This window comes from Clupea harengus, chromosome 16, assembly GCF_900700415.2.
Source record: "Clupea harengus chromosome 16, Ch_v2.0.2, whole genome shotgun sequence".
NCBI classification, from domain to species: domain Eukaryota; kingdom Metazoa; phylum Chordata; class Actinopteri; order Clupeiformes; family Clupeidae; genus Clupea; species Clupea harengus.
Window position 1 is genome coordinate 14,209,034 of NC_045167.1, and position 25,807 is coordinate 14,234,840.

Consider the following 25,807-nt stretch of genomic DNA (forward strand, 5'->3'; position numbering starts at 1 on the left):
TCTGCAAGAAAAACAAGCAGGTCCGAGGGCAATATAATAAATGCTTTATTTTTGCATCATGTACATTCACAGGATGTTCACTTCAATTTTATACAAAAATAAATGAGCAAATAAAACTATGTACATTCAAATTTTTAAAGCAAGTGATAAATGCCGTTCATTTTAAATGCTCCACAAGTCAGAAAGACTCAAATGATCCTTGGTTCATACTGGTAAACTTCAAATGGCAAAAAATATCAACCGAAGTTCCCCGAGATCTGCTATGCCAAAGACATTTTTTAACAATGAAAAAAAATCATTTTCTTCTCTATTCATCTATATATAAAAGTACAATTATTTAAAATTTTCAGGAACAAGTGATTGACCAACCTGAGAGTAGACTGTTGATTTTGCTTTTCTTTTTGGCACATGAGCACATGTGCAACCAGGTACACACACACACACACACACACACTCACACTGAACACCACAGATGATAATACACTTGTGCACCACAGAGGGCAGGCAAATGTCCTCGTGCACAAGCCCACACCATGATGTCTCACACTGCAAGTGTCAGGGAGGAAAAAATGTCCATAGAATAGAACAACACTTCTCTGATGGCAGCACAGTAGTCCGTAAAGACAATGTATTCCATACAAACGTTACAAAAAATTGCAATGGCAAATGATTGCGAAGAGTTCAACATTGTTGCTCCACATTTGATTAGAGTGAAGGCCTACCTGTTAACAGTGCACAGTGCAGAGGTTGACTTCTTAGGCGTCTGTTTATACTTTATATATGTACTATAGTAGTATAGGAAATGATGGTCTGATTCGATTTGTCATTATGCATAGCCCGTGCTCTGAGATCATGTGTAGTGCTTCATTAGCAAGGTGTTGTGGTGCAACACGTCCTCCTTGTGGACACAATCAGTGTTGCAGCGAGATGTCCTTTCTGCGGGGCTGGGAAAAAAAAAAACGTTCTCTCTGTCTACTGATCGCTGAGATGAATGACTGATTGCTTGTTGACTTTGACTACTTCACACAAATATCTCTCCTGCTGGAGTGAAAACAAACAGCAGGCAGGCAGGAACCTCCGCCAGGGGAAACCAGGAGCCAGTTTTCAAAGGGAAGGGTGGAAGTGGCCACGCATTCTACACACACCCACAAAAGCATCCTAGCGCCGGACCACTGATCTGAGACCTTTTTGCCCATTGTTTCACATTCAGACTCTCGTTCAGAGACATGAAAGGGCAGTTACAACATATGAGATCAACATGGCTATTCTAAGCATGCCTGTGTACAAGGCCCCCAGCACTGTTTGTTGATCAGCTTTTGAACGTCCTAGCCAAAGTATACATCCCCACAATAGTTAGTCCTTCTCTTCACCTGACCCATTTCCATTCAGTCTTGAACTGTATGATCCCCTTCCAAACTTCACTCACAATGGCAGCATATTGTGTTCTGGTTTCTAGAAAAATACAGACAAAAACCTTAACTCTTACTATCATACATTATAAAAAGATACATTTTTTATATAATTGACCATTGGAGAAAAAAAAAACATATCATATATATATATATATATATAATATATTGTTAATAAAATGTAGTACCAAAAACAAACATAACAAAAATAAAAACACCTGAAATCAACATTCATTGCTACATTCAAAAAGTTTTCTTTTCAGCTTTGCAAAAAAAAAAAAAAACCTCTTTCACAATCACCTACATTGGTCCAGTACAAATATACAAGTGTGTATACAACTGTGTAGGTTTCTTTTTGAATTATGAAATATGTTGGATGAAGCCCAAGATTCCCTGTTCTGCTGGCCTGCGGTGTGGTCTGGGAAGGTGTGTGGCTCAGAGGACGGGGGGTGGGGGTGGGAAGGGGGGACGATGGAGAGACAGGGAGACTCACAGGCGTGTCTCCCGCTCGGGGTTGCTGTCCGAGTTCTGCGGGGACTGGTCGGAGCTGGAGCCACCGTGGGTCTCCTCCCTCCTAAGGGCCTCCAGCTCGGCCACTCCGGCCGCGGCACCGTTGGTCAGCGGGCCCCGCTCCTGCTGCCGTACGTGCCGCCGGAGCACCACGAAGCCCCAGGTGCACAGCAGGAAGGAGACGGCGCGCAGGCCCAGCGTCAGGCCCAGGTAGGCCGTCCTGCGAGCAGAACACAGCCACAGCACAGATGGGAGAACTCAGGTCAGTATTGCAATCACATAGGGCCCATCTACAGTCTAGCAAACAAGCTTAGCAATTGTCTTTAGCATACATTCAAAACATTCACGGTTTTTACGTGCAGTTGCAGCACTAACATTCAATTATAGGTTCAAAGGTGTGGGTTGTGAGGAAAGTCTCACCATGAATGGCCCTCCCAACACAGACTAGTTACCCACATCCAGTCATTCCAGAGTCCTAGACATTTATGAGCCTGGAGGGTTGATTATAACAGTGCTGTAGTGGGCATTTTACTTTCTCTGTCAGGAAGATCCATTTCTGGTCGGTAATTCTGTCTCTACCTTCGTCTAGGAGCATAGGCTCCCGGGAGATATATTTAATCACTTTCAAGGAATGAGTGGCAAATGTCATCTAGTTTTGGGAAACCAATACATCCTCTCTCTCTCTATATATATATATATATATATATATTTTTTTTTATCTTAATCTTTTTTTTTAACCTCTTCCTCACTTTAAATTCTGGTCAAAGTTGCAATCCTATGATGTAAACCTAATGCTAATTCTGGAGGATGATTTTGAGGTAGATAGCCAGTACCTGTATGCTGCAGTATCATAGATCCTGCAAGCTCCTCGCCCCCCACAGCTCTTCTGGCCCCACTTCAAGCAGGTGGTGTCGATTATGGCGCCAAAGTATATGGGCGCTGGGATGCCAGCTGGAAGACAAGGAGACTTCATTTTTCACAACCAACAGTTTTACTGACAATTTTAGAGTCAACAACTTGCCAATTCCATGTATTAACACAAATCATTTTTGTTTAGTTTTTTTAGGGGAGCGATATTTACTTACCCAGGGTTCTTGTGGCCAGTGTGTGGAACCCCAAAGCTAGTGATTTCAGCTGTGGCTTGATGCACCTACACCCCGAATAACAACAAAAAGGATGCATGAGCAACCAAAGATCTGTGCAGGAATGTTTCTTATTTCACCTGCATATCAATCCAGGGGTACATAGTTGAAATAAGTGGGCACTGCCTGCCAATCACCAGTGAAGCAGGAGAGTTTCTATCCTCTTTAGTAATATCCACCCTTGCTTATTCCAGCTCCTGCTTCATAGGAGTTTCTACCCACGTCAGTGAGGTTGATGAGGAGAATCACTATCATGCACAGCAGCATGCGGCAGGCTGCAGGAGGGATGCCATGTCAGTATAGGTCATCTTTTGAGGGGGGGGGGGGGGGGGGGGGGGGGGGGGGGGGGGGGGGGGGGGCTGAGCTGGGGCTGAGCATTTGTTTGCCTGCACCCTTTTCTCTCAGAGGTGTGCAAGTGCCCTTTGTAGTTTGAAGCAACCCCCACTCCTCACGCTGGTTTGAATGCAAATGACTGTGTGATGTTCCACATGCACGCACACATCAGACACACACACACACACGCACACAATCATTCTGTCTCCTTTTAGCCTCAGCCCTTGCTGATGTCCATATACACCAATGGAAAGCCTCTCTTGTGAGTAACAGGTGGTGTTATTTCCCTGAAACTGTGTCTCATATCTGGGAAAGAAACCATGAGATCAGCCCGCGAATAGATCAGCCCAAACAGAGATAGAAGGGCGCTGCCGCTGGCCTTGTAGGTAACCTAATTTGAGGCGATGCATTCCTTCCCAGTCAGCTGATCAGGCTTTGAGAAAAGCTGACGGATTCGAGCGCGCCGCCTTCTTGAGAAAAAAAAAAAAAAAAAAACAGAAACCCCGGGCCACGAGACATTTGTAACGATGTGTGTCGCGTCCATGGGTCCTACGTGAGCCCTTCTTAACCAGCCAACGGCCGGTCGCGTGGGCCGGGGGCGCCGTCAGCGGTATCTCGGCGCAAATCGTGACGTCAGTCGTGACTGGAGCGTGACCTCCCTCAACGAGGCAAGCCGCGACCAGGAAAAAAATCATATTAGCAAAACTGGGTTTACGATGCCCGCCGCTTGTTTATGTCTGTAATCTGCTTTCCTTTTCCTGCAGACAGAGAGAGAGAGACACAAGACCTCTTCATCCTAAATCCACTCTGCTCCAGGATGGTGGTGTTTAAAGGAAAATAATTCAATAACCCATCCCCCACCCCTTTGGAAGAAAAAAAAGCCAGGCCCCCATGTGATTTGGGCCGTCTCTGAAAGATTGTTCTTGTTGAAAATAAATGGTAGTCAATTCAGTGTGTCACACATAACTACTGACCTATGGCAGGTTGACACATGTGCAGAGTAAAAGCCCTGAGAAGAGGAAGGGATGGGTGGGGGGGGGGGGTGTATTGGGGGCAAACGGAAAGTCCTGAGATGGTGATTGTCCATCACACTGATGTTTATGTGAAGATTTAAACAAATTCACACTAACACACAGATATTTTAAAATCGTCTCCCAGCAAACGCACAGCTTTCCATGGAGCAGTGTGCACATAATGTGCTCAGAACAGGGGCCTTGCTATCAGAGCAGGAGTATCAATCTATCTTTAAGACTTTCTTGTATACGTTCTTTCCTAACACCCATAACACTTTCTTCTAGCTGCTCTCTTTGCACTTTGTCAGATAGACTAGAATTAGTACTCGGGAGGTCTCTTAACTTACTGAAGCTTGATAGTTGTTCCTCGTTTGGATAAAAGCATCTGCCAAATGACTAAACATAAATGTAAATGTAATAATGGTAGTACTGATATGAAAGAAGAAGGACCTTATAAGGAGCATATATCCCGGCGTGCCACCAAGTGAGATAATGAAGGAGGTGATGACGGAGAGAGTCAGGAAGTAGGGAAAGATGCGGTCACAGGCATTCCTGTTGGGACACAGGCCCACTCTGGCTGTCAGATTCCCTGTGGCAACACAGCTACACTGGTCAAACACCTGGGAGATGGATGGAAGGAAAGGAAGAATGAAAGAAAGAATGAAAGAAAGATAGAGGAAAAGACAGAGATAAAAAGGGGGAGAGCTTGTGAGCATAACTAGTTAAAGGGAGAAGAGACTGTTACTGCATTGGCAAATTGTATGGTGCTTGCTCATAAACAAGTCCACAGTATATACTGCCAAGGATTCTAGAATTAATGTAATCCATTATATACACAACTCAAGCAACAAAAGCTTCATTATGCTTGGGAAAGAAAAAATCTTGAGTCACGGGGGAGCTGCATTAAACGAAGCACTCACCTGACCACAATAATCACGGCTGTGACTGGGTTCTAACATTCGATGAGTAAGACTGAGTAAGGCTTTCACAGCTGATATGCCTAAGGCACACTGTGTGCGTGCGTGTGTGTGTGGATGTGGGTGGGAAGGGGGGGGGGGGGGGGCACAGGAATGAGAGTGCATAAAGAAGAAAAGGGAAAAAAGGAAGGATAGGGAGGGGTGTGAGACAAGGGAATGTTTGAATGCTGTGGGAAGAAGCTAGGAAACTACATTACCGCTAGGAAGTAGCACAATCTGAAACCTTTTTTTAAAGGAAAATACAAATGGCCTTCATGGAGCTCTTGCTGCAGCTTCACTGCACATTCCAACCTGACATACACGTTTACATTTTCAAGGTCAAAGCACAGACACAGGCCGGCAGTAAAAGCCAGGCCAGACCATCTTATCAGGTAAACTCTCTGGTACAGAACATCCACTGTTTGTGTTGTGAGTGCCAGTGTGTCTGCATGTAAATATCAGTGAAACATATGTGTCTAGTATGTATAGCCATGTTTGTGCCTGTGGCTGTGTGTGTGTGTGTGTGTGTGTGTGTGTGTGTGTGTGTGTGTGTGTGTGTGTGTGTGTGTGTGTGTGTGTGTGTGTGTGTGTGTGTGTGTGTGTGTGTGTGTGTGTGTGTGTGTGTGTGTGTGTGTTTGGTGTGTGTGTGTGTGTGTGTCTGCATGCTTGTGTGTGCGTGCGTACACATGTATATACTCTTACCGTGTTCCTTCCTGAGCCACTGGATGAACGGCAGCCAGCCAGACATGGAGAGGCGTACGTGATCCCATTCTCTCCGCACACGGGATCCCAATCCTTCCCTGAACACTGGCAGTCTGCGTTGCACTGGACATAGAGTGCACTCTCGTGATAAGACAGGCCCTTCACGCTTCAAAGAACAAACACAGACAGAGAAAACATGAAGAGTCACTCTTATGTGACTCCTGTGTGTTTGACCCTATCTGCTCATCTGTGTCGATGATGAAATTCCAATTAATATTGAATTAAATCCAATTAAATATCATTCAGTACAGATGGAGACGTTTAGGTGAATCATTAGAATCAGACTGTCGGTTTAATCAATGTCTTTAAGCTTTGTCTTCTTCAATGAAATGTATTTCATATAATTCAGACATACTGTGAAATTTCCCAATCATGGTTGAGGTCCTACCCCTTGTATGAGACGGTTATCCCTGCCACTTTGGAGTTCTCGCAGCCCATGGCGAGGAAGAACAGGGACAGGAAGTACCCCAGCAGGGACGTTCCCAGCGCAAACTTGGCCGCTCCCATGATGCTCAGCTTGAACTTCTTCATGACCACGCCTCCCGAAAACATTCCCAAGGCGACGGCAGGAATGTTTATGATGCCTTGGAGCCAGAACGAGAACATGTGAAAAGATAAAAGGCCTCTTCATCACCCATACATTCAGGCCAAAGCCAGCCCCATCCCCACAACACTTTAATGAGGTTGAGAAAATTGAGATGAGAAGCTTTTGATGATATACAGGTAAACACAGCAAAAGTGAATGGCTGTGCATTAGCAATTCCATTATTGCTTCTACATCTTATATTCTCTTTCATATGCAATGAAGACTGGCCTGATGCCAAGCATTTCGTAATTTATCAAATCAAAGTCTTGAATAAAAATGAAAAAGAAAGTCAAGGTTGCCAATTCTGTCCAGTTATGAGCACACAATGCTTATTTTCCTTGGCTTTATATGTCAACTAACTCTGTAATATGCGACCTAACTAACCTTAAACAGAGAGTATTGTTTTCTATTATTTACATTATTATATACATACCCATCAAAAAGTTGGCGGTAGATGCTGACTTTCCATAATGCTCCCCTATGTATTTAGGCTTGTATGTGACCATGCCAATTAGGGAGTTGAACTGGATAATGGTCACACAGAGATATAAAAAGTACACAGGATTTCTGAGAAGAGACTTTAATGTCGGCACAAAGTCTGAAAAAGAAAAACCGACACACAATGTTAGTTATTATACAATGTCAGCCAAGCTCTCTTTCCAAAACTTTAGAAAACTACATTACACTACAAAAAATTCAACATTAATGTCCATCTAAATCTCAGCTTTTGCCCTCCAGCTTTTAGACCTGACTGAACTGCATTGACATTGTCTTGATTAGCCGAACACCCTTGATTTAGCTAATTATACTGACGCTCATCAGCTGTGCTTATAGAAGATGTAGAATATGCAGTGTGGTGCAGTCGGGGCAGTAGAATTGATAACCCCATAAAGAACACAATAAATGAATCTGCCAATGGGCATTACCTTTTTCCCCTGCAGTTATTCCAACACAGAGTTTCCTAATGTCTGGGTAATTGCTTTTTCATAGGAGAAGAACACAACTGAAGGGAGCAACCTTTGAAGGTGCTATATGTAGTTTAAAACATTGAAAATTCAGCTAAAAATAACCATTTTGATGCACTTTGTGGATGCTACTGCTACTGAGTCAATGTAATGCAAAGCAAAATAGCAATGATGCCGTCACTGGAATAAGCCCACACTGTCAGAAATGGTGTTTTTAATTGCTAAAATCCCATTTTAAATGGGAAGTAATAATAAAGTTAAAAATGGTAAATTTGTGCAGAAATGGAACACTACATTTGTTGCCCTTAATCTGCTTGGGGTGGGGAGTATAAAATGATTTAGCTCACTAGCCGAAAGCTATTCAGGCTTACATATGACCCATTTAACTGACCCTTGATAGTAGCCAAAGTCCATTTGATTACCTTTGGCCATTTCTAGGAAGTTGGCCGGTTCGTCCGCCTGGTACTTGTGCTCCTTGATGGAGTTGGCCTGCTCAGGGGAGCTTTTTTCCAACTGTTTGTCCACAGGCATGGACGGCGACTTGGGCAGAAACCAGAAGGGTATGGCCGAGAGCAGGGTGATGAATCCCGCTATGAGGTAGCCCAGCCACCAGGCTCCCACCCAGCGGGCGTCCCCTGGTGCTATGCTGATGCTCTCTGGAGATAAGACAAGCACGGCCGTCAGAACACACTCTTAAATCTAACATGCATAACAAGTAGCTGCCTCACAACCAACATGTTCAATAAAATGCATCAGATTAGATGGGAGAATCATAACTTCAGAGAGTCTTTGATCCAAGTATTACAATCTACGGCTGCATCCAGAGGGGGAATTAATCATGTTCTGAAGGAGATAATCACATCCAGAGGGAAGATGGGTTTCAGCAATGACATTTAATGGGATCAGAGTGTGCATTATTCTCTGTGTTCTCTCCAAATCTGTGAATGGAACATACAATATCTGAAGTGACACGTTCAGTTGATACAGGGGTCATAACGCCTCCAAACAGTACAATTTGGCTGATCAAACTGGATGACTTGGCAACAGCAAATTAAGAGAAATTTAGAAAATCATCCCAGGGAAACACAGAAAAATGCCTTTAGGAATACCTCAAGGTAGGGCTATTTGTGAACCTCATGACCTTGATCTCCAGGAATTGTCGGTGAACTACATAGCCTGTATATCTATGAACAGAGGTGAATGCCTCCACTCTGCTGTCTAGACTGCAGACGGCCATTCACATCACCACTGCAGGTATCTCACTCACCCATGTTGACAAATCCAATGTCCACATATATATTGGCACACAGAGCTCCCAGCAAGTAACCAAACACGGGACCAATGACCGATATCGTCTGGACACAACCTGTCACAAGGAGCACAAACAGCAATTGCTTTGACATGTGAAAAGGCTCGATGCCAAACAGCAAAAAATTATGTATTAAGATTTGTGAACCAATAATGTAAAATCTTTTGCACATAATAATGTAATAAGTTATTAGATTATTGACTGTTTATTACATTAGCTGGATTTAAAAAGAAACATTAATAATTATTAATTAAATAAAATAATAATTGGAGCCAATAATCTAATAAAATACTTAATATCAAGTGTCAGACTTCCATAACACTTACCCTTACTGTTTCTTCTTTAAAATAGCTGCTCAAAAACCTGACCAATCCTGACCTTTGAATCTTAGTCCTAACTCTGAGGAAACACACCCGTACACACACACACCCGTACACACACACACAAACACACACACACACACACACCTACTCTCTCTCTAGGAATTAAGACTATTTATTTGCTTGTGTAACTTGATGGTTAGACTTATCTCCATCCCGGCCTTCTACTCCATATGGTACTGAAGGGTAAGTGTCATGGAAGTGACACTCTATAGCCAATAAATAAAACTTAAATAAAGTGATATTATTGCATAATCAGTTTTTTTTATTACATACTTTTTTTTTTAATTCAGCTAATGTAATAACCATTACAATTATATATTATGCGTAAACAGTTCTTACATTATTGATTCAGAAAATGTATTACATTATTGCCATTGTATACATTATTGACTTTTACTACATTAAGAATGGAAAAATCATTACGTTATTTAAGCATTATGACACAAGTGTGAGTGGGGTTGAGAAAGGATGTGATTCGGCCGTAAGGACAAGGCCGGAGGCTGAGTGTCGTGGGGATATCATTTACCAACCCCGCGATCACGAGTGTCATATTGCAACAGTTCTACTACCAAGTAATTGAGTTTCAAGACACCAGATTGTGATTTCTTTAGTTTATCTACATTTTGTATCTACGATTGTTGACGAATGTTGAGTGATTCCTAAAGGTTTGCGTGGGGTTGTGCCAGGATGTCCCCAATCATTGAATGCCTGTTGTCCGATCAGATAATAATAATAATGTGTACTTAATATAGAAATTCACTGTACTAAATAATGAATCAAGGGGTCAGCATAGAGTAGGCCGTAAGGACACTTCATTTTAAATGGGACTGATATGCTTCTTTTTCTTCAATTAGAGAACCTGTAGATGCAGGTGTCCTCTTTGCACAGAGCTCAGATATTCTGTTTTCTCTGTGAGATTTTCACAACATGTTCAATGGAGCTATATAGGACTTTAAGGTGGCATTTTTTTATATATTCCCCTGCATGTAAAATGATTTGGTGCCTTTCATGCTCTCATTTGACTTATGCAGGCTACACAATCCCACTAAACTGGAGGTTGCATATATATATAAATATATACATAATTATATACATAAACAGGGCTCACCTATGTAGAAAGCAGCATTTTCCTCCAAAGCATGATCATCTATGTATGAGATTCCAAGAGGCTGAACAGGGGTCTCCCCTATTCCGCGCAACACATTCCCCAGAAAAACATACACCCACATGGACAGACTGAAGTCTCGCTCGCAGTCTAGAATACACATGAAGGGAAATAGGATCAAATGGAATTTGCAAATCACTGGCAGAGGACACTGACTGTAAATTCACTTTGGTATTTGTGAACATTTTTATGTGTGTTTGTGTGTGTGTGTGTGTGTGTGTGTGTGTGTGTGTGTGTGTGTGTGTGTGTGTGTGTGTGTGTGTGTGTGTGTGTGTGTGTGTGTGCGTTTGTGTATCTGCATGCGGGTGCAATGTGTCTGTCTGTCTGTGTGTGTGTGTGTGTGTGTGTGTGTGTGTGTGTGTGTGTGTGTGTGTGTGTGTGTGTGTGTGTGTGTGTGTGTGTGTGTGTGTGTGTGTGTGTGTGTGTGTGTGTGTGTGTGACTCTCTCTCTCTCTCTCTCTCTCTCTCTCTCTCTGTGTGTGTGTGTATGTGTAAGTGGGTGAAGGGTTTGTGTGAGCTTGTCTGACATTTGAATTCAGTGACATTCATGCTTCACCCAATCTGATTACAGTGTATTCAATCAACCCCCATCTGCATACTGGAATTTTGCAGCTTACATATTGGTGTCCTTTCAGGAGCACAAAGCCAGGAGACCCACTACACTACAGTGTTGAACGGTAACATGTGGTACAATGGGAAAAACCCAAAGTAAGACTGTTCACCTGCTATGGGCACCTCAGAGGAGTTGTCACCTGCAGACAGAACACCAGGTGAACTTGCTGGACATGGAGAGAAGGTATTGGTTGAGTTCACTGAAGATCTAATCGATGAGTCAAACTTATAGCTGTACACAAAACATCAATACAGTGTATTAGAGGGTGATAGGGGAAGCCATTAAGCAGATTAAGATTAATCACAAACACACAAAAAGAACTGTGTGCATAGCTGATGGTGCATGGCTCAGCATTGAGTCCGTAATGCTAAAACATGTCGCCACTATGATTTACACACATCAGTACTGTACTGAAATATTTACATATGAAACAGACATCAAAAAGTCCAGCAAAATGGAATACTCTTGAGGTAAGTGAGTGTCACTGCAGTGATCCTTGGGAAAGAGTTACATCTATATTTTAAATGGAGTTTAAGGCAGCAACGCTTAATAGAAGGCTTGTATACATAGACCTTTGTTGAATCACACCAAAGGGAGGAGAAAATAAAGTAAAGCCAGTGAGTTTAGTTCATGGGTTTCTTTTACAGTCCAAAAGGGAAATAAATGTGACCAGCCACACAGCACGTGACTGCATTTAAGTCTTTCTTATTTATAAGGAGAAAATAATGCATTTATCTGGACCAATAGGGCACAATGTCTGACTTCCAACAAACAAAAATACAAAACAGTGCATATGGCATTTTGGCAATGGCTTTTAAAAAGCTTTAACGAGAAGCATGTGACCCACAAAGCTCTCAGCCTGCTGCAGATAAGGCAACAGTGGTGTGGACCCACTGCAGTGCCTCTTGAATGGCTAATTTCATTCACTTGGAAAAAGCTGGGGAAGCACAGTTCACTGAGACAGGAATGGACCGACCAACCAACACCCCCCACCACCACCACTCACCCCCTCCCCCAACCGTGCTTACCGTCCAATAATGAAGTGTGGCAATGCAATGAGGAAAGTCCCCACAGACATGAGAAGACATCCAACTGCTATGATCCTAGGTCTGTGCAGCTTGGCCCCAAAGTAACTGACAAACGCAATCACCAGCAAATTACCTTGTGTGGGAGAAGGGAGGAAGGGAGACAAAACAGAATACTTCAGTTACTCTGGATTTGCTCACGTTGCTCTGAATTTCCTGAATGGATTTAGAGCAAGAAGGCCTCTCTACCTAGGATAAGCAAAACTACACACAAATGGATTAATTAGCCTCTTATTTCCGCCGGAGAAAAACGCTATATGGACACACACACCCTAAGGGCTGCATTCTGAGGTGACTCTGTGTAAGTCCAATTAAAGTCCAAATGCTAACAACTGACTTCTTCTTTCTTCTTTCACTGTCTTGTCATTCTGGGGGCGGACATGTGAGGACCACTTCTGCTAGTCTGAACAGAGTCAGACAGAAAGCTCCTCGCAGTATGGTGGCCAGACTCCAGTCCACACAGACCAGTCCACACAGAGGAAGCACTTGAGCTCTAGGCCACTTTTTGGACGTGAGATGAATGGAGGATTGGGGAAAGGGAAGGCGGGAGGAAGGGAACAGGCTTGCTGGCTAACCCAGCATCACGACACATGATCCCCATGATGCTGCTGCGACCACCTCACCACTCCACTCCACTCTACTCCTCGCCCCCCCTCTCTCTCTCTCTTTCTCTCTCTCTTTCTCCACTCAGTGCCTCGTTCCCATGGAAACGCTCCTATGGTAACCCTGGCTGCCACTGCCACGTGAGAGGGGTGCTGCAGTGTGGCTTGAGTCCTGCCCTCGTGGACTTCAAGCCTGAATTGTTAGCCAAAACTATGCTAACAACTGGGGTGTGAGTTTGGCATGCTGTTTACACACTACGTGCATGCATGGCAGGATACTGATAGTGTGTATGATTGTTACTGTGGTGAGGCAGTACCAGTGGCAGACCGTCAGGGCCTGCTAAGCCTACTCTGAAGGCCTGACCATTTTTAAAATGAGATCATTCATGGAAAAAATGGAAAAATCTAATTTGAATTGACAGACACATCCAAGTGATCAGCCAATGAAATTGTTCTCTTTCTATGAGGCGGCGCGGTCTATCGGAAATGTCATCAACCAGCTCGAATTGCAGGCATATGTACATAATCATGCAGTGAGTTTTTTTGGTGTAACATGAGGGTACTGCTAGCAACTTGAGAACAGGGTAAGTATTTCACTTTGCTCGCTTAAACCAGTTGTTGTTGACCAATAAACAATTGAAAGGATTTATGGCATCTTATTGTGTCATTGTTTTGACAATAATCTGGTAAGTGGTTGGAGGCTGTTGTAAAAACAGGGTAACATTAGAGGTTATGCAAAGAGTTGCTTCAAAACAACCTTGCTAGCAACAGTAACGGTGCTTAAACCATGAATTTCCTCAGTCCTTTTTGTCTCAAAATGCGTGAAAAGTGGACGTTTATAACGGTGACTGTTTTTACTCATACAAAAGGCCTAACCATAAAACCCATGCCACTGGTCATGACTTTAGTCACACTCTGCTTGTTGCGGAGGTGGACCGCAAAACGCTCTTTAGCTTTCCGTCACGTAGCTAATACCTTCCTGTCACATGTTAGAATGGTGGCTGTCTGCTTCCTGGAGAGAGCAATGTGTATCACCTACCCACCTACCCCCAAATTCAAAAAGCATGTTAAAATTGTTTTCGAGGGAGAGGATCTGGTGCTTACCGATTTCAAAGCTCCCGTCAATGACACCAACTAAATAACTGGGGATGTCAAAGCGCCTCTCCAACTGGGTTATTGTGCTTTTCATATAGCTTCCCGACAATGCCTTTGCGAAGTAAGCAAAGGACAAGGCCACAAGGAACATCTACAATGAAAAATGAAAAAGCGAAAGCAAGAGAGATAGAGAGAGAGAGAGAGAGAGAGAGAGAGGGAGAGACCGAGAAAGAGAGGGAGAAAATAAAGGAGTGTTATACATTTATCATTTCATAACCAGCAGTTCACTGTACCTCATTAGTCTAATTTTGGATGCCTCAGCCTTTCCTCATAAATATGGATTCAAATCAATAGGGAGAAAGCAGAGGGAGTGAGGAGGTGAATACGGCAAAGAGGAGGAAGTCAGTGAGGAGGATGGGGGGTGGCGGTGGGGATGACACTGGAGTTGCACTGAACAAAAATTAGGGGATTAAAACATCTTATGTCACACTTGGTCTACCAAGAGCTGCTCTGCAACCTAAAGACAGTGACTCAAGCCTGGTGACAGAGGCCATGTGGAGTTGTTAGGGGCTTGATAATGACAGGATTGGGGCTGCATCTGTGAAGCTGCTAACAACCGCTGTCACATAACGCCCCCTCACCACCACCACCACCACCACCCGCAGAACCTCCAACCCCCAAGCGAGTCTTGCTTACAATAAGCAGCCTCATTTTTTATGCACCCTCTTAGCAGAATATCTTCACCCGTGCAGGGTTTTATACACAAGGCACAAACACACACACTCGCTTGTGTACACATACACACACACACACACAGCATGTGCACTCTCACACATATGTGCATTTAAACCCACTGCGTCAAAGACTAATGATCAAACTTGTGTGTGAGAGAGAGTACATGAAGAAGAGAAAAAGAAAAAAGTAAAAAGAGTGAAAACAAAGGGAGTGAAAGAAGAAGGAAAGGAGGTAAAATAAGGAAAGAGAATAAAAAGTCTGAGTGACAGAGCAAGGAAGAGGAACATACATTACATGTGGCTGATAAATTGAGAGTTATTTAAGGGTTAATCTTTCAGGCACTCGAGTACTGCAACACATCATCAATTCAGCCAATTACATCAGAAAGAACATAGATAAATAAAAAAGCACTCAGCAAATGATTACACTACGTTGAAAAATTCATAGCTACTCTGAAGTCTCCCAAGGCAACAACAGGCCTCTCTTGGACGGATCTCTCCTATTGGCAGGACTCCAAAGGGATATAGGCATAGCATGATATCAACAGAGGACATAAACACAAAACGTACAGTGTAAGAACAACTAAACAGTGAACGTTTTGTTTATCATCACAGACAACAAATACGTCATCTGACGATAACAATAATGATAACTATTATTATTACTTAATATATCACCCATTTTATTCACATTTATATAACTTACTTTTGCTACGTATAGTCACAAAAACACAAAAATACTAAATTTGGCACAGCACATTAGCCTGGTAGTTTTGAGTCACTGAGGATCATGCACTGGCTATTGAAATAATTGTCATTTGCCCAGAAATAAATATTCTCCAGGGCTGCTCTAGTGGCATAAGCCAAAGACATCACTGAACCCAGAAGAGTGAGGGACAGTACAGAGGAGCTTGTGATGTGTGGGTGAAGCTCAAGAGATTGTGACGCTGCGCTATTCTGTACCTCAAAGTAAGCTCACAGCACCAGGCAAACACTAAAGGTTCACACCTCTAACACACATAAAGGGAAGCCGATTATTTCTTGAAGAAGTGGCAAAAAAAAAAAATCCTAAATGAAGAAAGACAACCTTTGTTTGTGTGCTTAACGACGAGCCAGCAAAAAAACTCTAAGCATAAAGAAAAGTAGGTCACAAAATGAGCATCAGTTTTTCGTTGGCGGTCTGTGCTGACTAAGCCCTCGATCAGTGCCACTGGGGATCAGTGTTCCTGGGGCTTCCTGGGATGTTTAACACCATCACATCCCATTGGGAAGTGCCTCTACCCTGCGTAATTCGGAAATTGTAGGCAGATGACACTGCTGATGCAGCCACTTCATTAGAGACTCATACGAGAGAGAGAGAGAGAGAGAGAGAGAGAGAGAGAAAGAGAGAGAGAGAGAGAGAGAGAGAGAGAGAGAGGAGCGAGGAGAGCGGAAGGGAGATAAATAAAACAGACTGTCAGCATTCTTTGGGACTGGTCTGCCTTTAAAAAAGATTGTCAAAAAAAGTTGTCTAACTAAAATCTTGTCAAATTAATGGCTGAGCAAATATGAGTGAGCTCATCTAGACCAAAAAGCGAAAATGGCAAAATGAAAGTGCTCTGTATTTGAAAAAAAAACTAGTTGGAAAACTCCTCCAGGAGAGGCATCTGCACTGAAAGCCTGTCAGCTGACACCAGTGTCTCAGTGATCATGCTTAACCGTAAATCTTCAGGGGAAGGAGGTTAGTGGGGTGGAGGTGCCTGTGAACCCTGTAGAGCAGCAGCCTTTGTATCACATTACGTGTGGAAGTACGAAAAATAAACCGGCAGACGAAACCAGCGAAGAGCTTCCGATGGCCCCACTGTCCTGATATGGGGCGCGGGGGGGGGGGGGGGGGATTTCCTAGCGTAATTCTCTCAGAGCCACACGCCGAACACACATTTCCCGCCCAACAAAGCGTGTGTTTTCCCCCTCCTCTCCCGTGCCACTCACATGCCGCCTCTTCCTGAAGACAGACGCCCAGGCGGGATACTGGTGCTCTCCTGCTGCCATGCTGCTCGTGTGCCATGTGACGCTCAAAGAGGGCTGCGAAATGGATCAATGACACACTTTGAGAACACCCACACTTTAGGAGATCAGCGAGGACATGGGGGTCTCAGAGCTTTTTCAGCACAACCTCGGTGGTGGCCTTCAGCGGCCTGTGGTAATTAAATAAAATCCCAGTAGCACGTTTCAGTGGCAGAGTCCGCACAGAAACAGCACTGTATGCGTCTCTAATCAGCTTTCGCTAGACATATGGCTTCATAGGCGCATGTAACAATGCTGTCTTTCTTCGAGATATTCTTAGACATGGCATTCATACACATAGGCCAGTGTGAGGCATGTCTTTTTTTTCTGGTCTAGTATTTACGTGCAAAATATGAATCAAATCAAAACCTTTCTGAGTATTGGTTATTGTGTACACAGTAAACTAAAGCAAAACCATGTTCCGTGTTCCATAAATTAATCAGACTTTAAGAGGCTTTTATGCTATTGTCTCACATCAATATAATCCAGTGACAAAACAAGGCCTGTTCTGATTACACCAGTCACTGGCCAACTTCAACATCAAGACAAATGCTAGGTTATTAAACACGCCTTTAAACCAAGCATTTGGAATCAGACAACTTTGTCACTATACATTCAACAGAAGCCTGTGTGCCCAAAACCTCCATATTTGATTATACAGTAAGTACAATCTGCCAATGAGGTCCATCAAAAACGCATCTGTTGAGAGCAAAGCAGCCACTATGGGATGTGGAAGACTGAAACTGACCCGAAGACATTTACATTTAGTCATTTAGCAGACGCTTTCATCCAAAGCGACTTACATATGTGTGACTTACAATGTATACACATTTTACATTTTTACACTGATGGCACACTGCTCATCAGGAGCAATTAGCAGGGGTTCAGTGTCTTGCTCAAGGACGCTTCGACAGGGAATCGAACTAGCAACCTTTTGATTACTAAACGACTTCTTACCTCCTGTACCACTGTCGCCCCGAAGACAGTGTGTTTTGTGCTGTGAATGATGAAGCCAAACCTCCGATGAAAGACAAGGAAAGTGCACTTCTCATCTTGCTGACCAGAGGCCTTTCTGACTGTAAACTCATGTCTAACATTAGATGGCCCTGCATGAAAGCTCAAGGTGCAAACACTCACAAAATGCCTTTGGTTCAATGCAACTGGAAAGACTACACCAGAAACTATAACGGCAGCCTGTCAAGAAAGGATGACATGTTTTTGAAATGAGAGAATTGGGATATAGAGCTCGCATTGTGATTGTATAAGCAAGTCCTGTGGAATTAGAAGGCCACATTTCCTGTACAATTGGTGCTATGCGCAGTATGGGGTGCCTGCTTGTAGGGCTCTCCAACTGGGCTGGCAGAAATGTAAGCCTCACCTTTAGGCTGGAACAAGAGGAGCGACCCCTTGATGGCACTGGCCTGTTCACTGGTGAGTGCCTCTCCTTGGGCGGGGGATCCATCCTCCCCAGAAAAGTCTCGTTTTCCTTGGGCACAGTTTCCCTAATTAAATTTCTTGGCATTGATGCATGCACCCCTGTGTAAAGAAAATGGGAACATGTCACCTCTTTCACCTCACATTCCCAGAAGACAAAAAAGCAAAGTGTTGGCTACATGTATGCCAAAGTACAGTATAATAACCAGCTTTGGGTTAAGAGAGACACAAATACAGTACAAGTACATTATGTTCACTATGATGTACTATGTAAAAGGAAATATAAATGAAAGTTTAAGACAATGGCTTTGCATTTCTGTCATGCACTGTACACGCCTATCAAAACATTATTGAATGAAAAATAGTTATATCTAAATCCATAACAGCACCTAGAGGATGGAATGATTCAAGCTATAAGGGATAATAATCCTAAAGTTATTATGGATAACAAAAATGTGTGGAACATACCAGGTAAAGAAAATGGCAAAAGTGAGTAAGAAAAGTGAGGGGTCCCTCCTGAATGAAATTCCCTGCTCTACATACAGGGCATCTTCAAGCTGCTGCTTCCTCTAGTCATGTGAAATGCCCAAAGATATGGAGTATCAGCAGGCAAATACATGTGGTGCTAGTTACAACACAACAATGACAGTTCACACTATCATACATAGCAGTTATGATATATTTCTCACATACGGGGAGATCATGAGAACCATGAAACGTAATATATAAACTAGTGACTGCAAATAATTTTCCACACAAATGGGTCTTTGTTAGAAAAAGCAAAAATGTGTTGAAACGCACAGGGTACAAGGGGTACAAAAACGTAGTTTTTTTCTTGATCTTAGAAAATGCACTATGCACTCCAGATGTCCTTCTATACAGTGTAGGTTCTACAAATGTAAGATTAGATATTATGATCTGACCCCTAATCATGTCATGTGGAATGTTTTGTGCTGTTCTGGATGGATATAATCAGGGCATTAGGTCATATGTTATCATAGGGATTTAATGTTGCTAGATAGAGAAATTCCTTTGGAGTCCTTGGGATTCCTATTTCAATAAAATAGATGCACTTGGGATGGGTCATGATTTTCGAATACTCGAGTAGTCGATACATTTTATGAGACTATCGTCTTGTCCTAAAATATATTTTTCCATTGTTTTTATCGGTGTCTGCTAGTAAGTATTGTGTTATTACTGTCAGAAGGTGGCGGTAATACACCTTAAAGCAGCAATAAGGAGTTCTGTTCGAAAACTAGCAAGCTAACTACCTAAAAGGCATGCAAAAACTTTGCAAACACCACCAACAGCCCAGTTGACACTGATAGAAGCTTGCCAACACACTAACTGGTGTCTTTTGGTAGTATAGCTGGCAATGTCATGCTGTGAAAGCTTTTTTGCAGGGTTTTCCATCCCGGTACATAGAACTACATAGGGCATATCTTGGATAGCTAGTGGGAAAGACACAGGTGTTTATCTGTCCTTCACATGACCATATGCTATCAAAATGAATTTGAGGATGGTACCAAAACTAGTTGCCTATAAAACCATACCTCAAAAAGTGTCAAATTGTTGCTTAGTGTTACTTTAAAGATGTTTGCCAATGTTTACATTAAACAACAGAAGAAGAAGAATGCATTACTACCAGGCACCGATAAAACGTGTGTGGCACTGTGAGATTAGATGCAACAGATTACTACAGCTGTTAAAAAGTTCTGTGTGGAACTCATTAAAAAAATTTACGAAAAATTTACCAAAATGAGGTGCAAACTCTGCCACGTAAAGCATGAATGGGTCTCTCTCTATCTCTGTTTGAGTGTTCCATACCTCTTAAATTACCATGACTGAAATCATTGAGCCCCTGCCCCCCTCCCCAAACATGTAAGCATATTGTTTCATTTGCATGCATTTGCGGCATTTCGTGAACAGATCTATTTTTGACCCATAGAGATAAGAAGTGCTATGCAGACATAGGCAAGACAAGGCCAGTTTATTTACATCGCACATTTCATACACAGAAGCAATTCATTGTGCTTTACATATATAAAAGCAAACAGAATATCCAAAGGAAAAATAAAGACAAAATGTTTAAGACTAAAAATAAAAGATACAAATATTAAATATATATACTTATATATAATTAAAAGAAAGTACAAAGTACATAAAGTAGAATACAAACATAGTAGAAGTAGCCACCAAAGCCCTTGAGAACCCTTGATAGGGTCCACAATAGAGTCACACAGAGCCATATTCAGAGAAAGGAACGAAATAGAGCTTAGCCTGAGAATAGAGCCTAAAAATATGCCCGCCACTAGAGCTTAGCCATTAGCCCCACCAGGGAGTGACTAGAGCTCTACTTCCAGAATTAAAGTGCTGTAAGAATAGAGTGCAAGTTTTAGAGCTCAATCGTAGGCACATAAAAAGAGATACGTTTTCAACCTGGTCTTAAAAATTGTTACATTTAGGGGCACATGTAGCAATAGATCTTCTGGCAGCTTGTTCCAGTTGCATGCGGCATAACAGCTAAATGCTGCTTCACCATGTTTACTTTGGACTCTGGGCTGGACTATCTGAACTATATGAAGACTATCTGAGTCTTTAGATCTAAGAGTCCTAACCGGGTATACATTCTTTAAGCATATCAGACATGTATTCTGGGACTAAACCATTCTGTGATTTATAGACTACGAGCAGCTGTTTAAAATATATTCTGTAATCAAGTGGAGGCCAGAGTAAAGATTTAAGAAAGGGAGTAATATGCTCTGTTGTCTTGGTCCTGGATAGAAATCTAGCAGCAGCATTCTGCTAGAGGAGTTTTATCCAGGACCAAGTCGTCTGTAGTGAGCTGCATATCGCAAACACAGTGCAGCAGTCTCTTCTGCACAGTGGTCCATTGGACTTGTTTATTGAGTGTCTTGCATTGGTACTTATTAGTCTATTGAGTGTGAAAATCGATTAGATCCATAAGATTCAGTGATGTCCGGAAATCCGTGAGTCTAAAGGCTGATTTATGCTTCTGATTTGAACCTACGCTGTAGGTAAGGTGTAGCCTCGCACCCTACACCGTAGCCTACACCACCTTACACGCATCATAAGCACCATAAGCACCATAAGCTAATGTGTTAACACGAGATAGTTGGCTGGTAGACTTGTTGCAAATCACTTCAGACAGTTTTTGGTTACAATACCGGGGTTATATTGTCTATTGCTCAGTAACTTTTTAAAAATCAAGGCAAAAAAAAAAGCCAAACAAATGACAAACAGTCGTTTGAGTTTGGTCAGCCATCTTTGTCAAATAATGTCGAATAATAGTGAATAGTCAAATAGTTCTAGCGATTATTTATTAGTATTTTTTCTTGAAATGCCCATCTCTACTTATCATTTACTGTACTTTAGACATCACAAGACAGGGCACTATCCACTGCTTTAAGCCTTGGGGATGTCTCAACACTGCCTATGGCAAAAGCTTCACCTCAGAGACGCTTATTAAATTCGCGGCCCTATGGGAAATTTTTCATCTTGATTAGGGCATGCTAATGATAACCTAAACTTCAAATATATGTGCTGACCTCTCATGTAGGCTAATTATTATGTCATCGGTAGGCAATGTGGAGAGTTGAATGTAAACTGACAAGGACATAAACAACTCGTTGGCGCTATAATCGATGGTGCTGCGTAGGACCCAGAAGTCATGACAAGGAGTGTGTCCCTGACCACGCGCACTCTATCTAATTAGTGGTTGCTTATTAAGCCCTGCACTGCGCCTCAGCTCACGGCAAATCCATGACTCTGACAAATCAACGAACCGGCATGAATGAAAGCCCTTTCCATGGAGATAAGCCTTGAAAGTCAGACAACTGCATTATTTAAAAAGCCCTGCCACCTCCGTTATGTAACCTATTAACACAATACAACTGTTTTAATCATAACACATACAAGAGTTTGGTGTTTAAAGTGGAGAAATTCTTTAGAAAACAAGATATAATCATATATATATATATGAGTCGTAGGGCGATGTGACGCCCTACGACTCAATATGTTACACGCAAAAAGCGCATCTTACAGTCTATCATTTTAACTAAAACAGAAGCCTACCATAATTCAAGGGGTACAATGTGTTAAATTGCAATATTCTTATCAATGGCATCAATACTACGTGTCTACTGCAAACCAGATTAAATCAGCTATATTTCCCCAGCTCTACGTAGATGTGACAGCGCGCAATTGCGCGAAGGGCGAACACATCTGTTTCGGATGGAAACCAACAGCAGTTCATTTAAATCATTTGGTCGACGTAGCAGCATTGATACTCACCAAATTCTGGGTTATCCGTGTGCCAGATTAATTTCCCTTCCTTTTCAATGGCTTTAGAAGCAAATCATAGACAAGTATTTTCTTTGGAACAGGGTGAGTCTACAACGCTACCGTACGCGCTGCCAATGTGATGGGCTTTGAGGAAACTTCTTCAGGATGAGGACGAAAAGGCACTCAGTCTCGGAGGTAAGTCTCAGGAGTTCGGTGTCAAATCCAAATATTCCGGTTTTAGGTCAGTTCTAAGAGTTTTGTACATCGCAATTATTTTGACGCAAGTCTACCTTCTTTCACAACAGCGTCCCTTGCTCACTGAGAAGTGAAACAGTTGTTGGAACGGTGTTGAGGGCGCTTGAAGAATTGGCTCAAACACGTGATGACCCCTGGGAGCGCCAAGAACACAGGGAGATGACACACAGGATTGATTTGTTTCGGTGTAAATGCATTTCGGACCAAAGGATCAAGAGGAAAAAAGGATAATTTCACAGTTGTGACGTAGACGCACTACCTTTATCTTTGAGCACAGCAACATAGGCGAACTACCCATCTTTAAGCAGTATTACGTTTTTCAACCACGTCGTGTTGTAATGAATGCACAGCAACAACACAACTAGAAACGTATATGTGACATGGCAAATCATGACTGAGGCATGATGCATCGTTTCACTGTAAAATAAAGTTAATTATTCGGTAAAAGACTGCGAAAGGGAGATGTAGCCAAGTGTCGTATTGGGAAGTGTGTGAAATATTAAATGACAGTCTCACCTGACATGAAGTAAACTGACCCAGTTAAGTGCTGTGACTGAATGAATCTGCGCCCCTCAAGCAGCCGCTGCCACAGCACCTCACCTGAGTAGTCAGACAGCAGTCCAGATGTTCCCTGGATGCCTGTCTGACATTTCTATGCCTATATTTTTAAAACCACGTTGTGTCTGCTCATTATTTAACACGAGTTGTGTTCGTGTATCTTAACTCTGAGAGTTTCTATAATGGCAGTATCAACTTATGATCTGAAATATTACATTGTCTTGCCAATGAAGGCAGAAATAGATGTTTACCGACACGAGCGTCACATGGAAAAGGAAAAAAAAATGCCCACGTTTCCTTGTTGCCATGGAGATAGAGCTGAGCCACATAAAATGACAGCTTTAATAACTTCTTGGATGCGGTTCTGATTTTTCTTACCCTAGTTTGTTGAAACCGGTTGCTTGCCGGCTCATTTATACGAATACCTGTGTTCTGCTCTCAATTGATGACAGATCAAACTGCCCCGTTGCATTCTTTTAATTTCAAGCACAGTGGGATTGACAACACATGTTTAGCCTACTCACCTTAGTTTGAGAAGGCCTATATGATAACTCGAATTACATTCGATGGTTGGCGAGGTTGACGTCTGAAAGTTGTGGAGACAGACTGCAAGAGCTGTGGCCAACCAACGACAGGCTTGTTCCTTTGTGTCCACCCACAGACTCCGGTGCGCTAATTGGGCCATGCCAAATGGTACTTGGAGGTGCAGCCGAATTCTTGGCCCAGTGAGCCTACAAAGAGATTCTGTACAAGAACAAGAACACTGCGTAAGACGCGTGGGTCAACAAACAGCTTCTGTTTTCTTGATTTCACCGTTGTGTTGATAGCTGTGACATGAGCGTTTTATATGGGTCAGCTAATTTACAGTAGCAGTGTTAAGTCATCAGCCTGCCAAATAGCTAATAAGCATTATGATATCCACATAATTACCGTTTTCATGCCTATTAAGCACTAATTGAGTCTACTCGGTAGGTAATTATTAACCTTTTGTAGACTTTTGATATTTGCCTAAATATAAAGTGACTCGGGTTTTAGTTATTGTATGGATTTTTAGTGAATGTTTACGTGTGCATGTTTATGAGTGTGTAAAACATTTTTTGGCGATAAAAAAAAACAATGATTATGCTTAAGGATACGAGCATATTCTTGAGTGGCGCCTGGAGCACACCAGTTATGTCTCTGAACTTGTGGCTTGTCTGCATGTGTGTTTGTCTACACTACCAACGTTTTTGCTGCGGCGCTGCTACTGCCAGCCATATCGTTATACACATATACAATGTACACAAAGAGTTCGATGTCATCCATCGTTGATGAGCGGTCCGAAAAGACAAGACCAGAAAGTTGACAAGTTCTAACTACAAAGCAATCACGTAATTTTTGGTTATCCACGTTCAGCGAAAGAGAAAGAGAGAGAGCACCGGAAAACTACTGCCCTTCAGCTAATGTTATGTTAAGGTATCGATACAAGTGGCCAGGGCCACACCGTTTACCTCACCTGTGCGCAGGGATGGATTTACGAACGGGCCTACCGGGCCCAGGCTCAGGGGCCCATGAGCTCAGGGGGCCCCTAATCCAGAGCCTCTGCGTGAAGTCGGTGTTATTAACTTTGCTTGCTGTCAATTGTTTTTAGACTTGGTTTTTCTTAATATTAGAAGTGGCTTAAATGTATCCTTTATTTGTGGTTGAAAGCGGTGTATTTTGTTAATTTGCTGTTGGCTTTAATTTAGTGTACCTGTGCTGTGTTAGAAAATGTATATGTTTGTGTAAATCCTGTTGAGGTACAGGTGAATTTAGTTATTGTGGTGTTGAAAAAAAATGTGATTAAATTTAAGTAATGTTTTGCGCGCGCACAAGAATTGTTGGGGGGGGGCTTTTACACGTCCAGGCCCAGGGCCCCATGGTTTCATAATCTGTCCATGCCTGTGTGTGACGACTACCTTGCTGAACTGCTGCGGTTCGCACGCATGTGTATGCCCACACCGCCAACGTTGCTGCGCTGCCGGCATAGGCGGAGATCCCGGGGGGGACGGGGGGACACAAGCGACACAAGCGGTGCTAATTATAGATGTAAAACAATGTGTTTTTTAAGTGTTGAAAAAATCATGTTCCCCCTATTCCTCAAAGTGGTTTGGTTCACATGCTGTTTCCAACGGGCAGGGCTACCGGCAGCTCCCTGTTTCAGTTAATCAGCCCAGTAGCCTACACGGTCAGATTGTCAGACAGTTTCCTACTCTGTCCCCTGTTGCTGCCGCTATGATACACGATATGTAAAGAGATTTACCTCATTCTCGAACGCAGTAAGAACATGTAAAGAAGAAGTTTTTTTCTAAACTCCATTTACGAAGTTCCAATCGATATGCACAAGTATACATACGTTTATTAATGGATTGGCATGACAACGTGAACGTTTGCCGATAACACACGCATGCCGGTAATTAACACAGTTAAGATAGCTAGCTAGACAGTCTAGGACACTGTCCTGTCAGGGGCAGGTTCATGCTAGTTAATAAACGTAGGTCTACATCTCAGTGCCTCTCCAGATTTGTTA

General features: G+C 42.7%; 1 protein-coding gene across 2 annotated transcripts; it reads right to left on the reverse strand.

The window, feature by feature from the left end:
- Positions 1–21: 21 nt before the first annotated feature.
- slco1c1 (solute carrier organic anion transporter family, member 1C1) lies at positions 22–22,773 on the reverse strand. Of its 2 annotated transcripts, none has more exons than XM_031583274.2 (16): positions 22,456–22,773; positions 18,086–18,243; positions 13,937–14,078; positions 12,174–12,306; positions 11,255–11,376; positions 10,477–10,554; positions 8,944–9,042; positions 8,099–8,332; positions 7,145–7,309; positions 6,514–6,709; positions 6,066–6,231; positions 4,858–5,027; positions 3,005–3,069; positions 2,753–2,870; positions 1,903–2,139; positions 22–1,452 (listed from the first exon to the last, which is right to left on the reverse strand). In XM_031583274.2, exons 2-16 carry the CDS (start codon positions 18,227–18,229, stop codon positions 1,419–1,421), a joined length of 2,103 nt encoding a protein of 700 aa, XP_031439134.1. In that variant the 5' UTR covers positions 18,230–18,243; positions 22,456–22,773; the 3' UTR covers positions 22–1,418. The 2 variants fall into 2 exon arrangements, with proteins under 2 accessions (XP_031439134.1, XP_012678981.2); XM_012823527.3 differs by having other exon boundaries at positions 10,477–10,623.
- Between the last annotated feature and the right edge of the window lie 3,034 nt (positions 22,774–25,807).

Coding starts and splice junctions, on each gene's coding strand:
- slco1c1 (XM_012823527.3), bottom strand. CDS start 18,229: ATGCCAAGAAATTTAATTAGGGAAACTGTGCCCAAGGAAAACGAGACT. Junction 11,377..12,173: donor CCACACTTCATTATTGGACG/GTAAGCACGGTT, acceptor TTTTGTGTACAG/CTATAAGTTTGACTCATCGA. Junction 6,232..6,513: donor ATAACCGTCTCATACAAGGG/GTAGGACCTCAA, acceptor TGTTCTTTGAAG/CGTGAAGGGCCTGTCTTATC.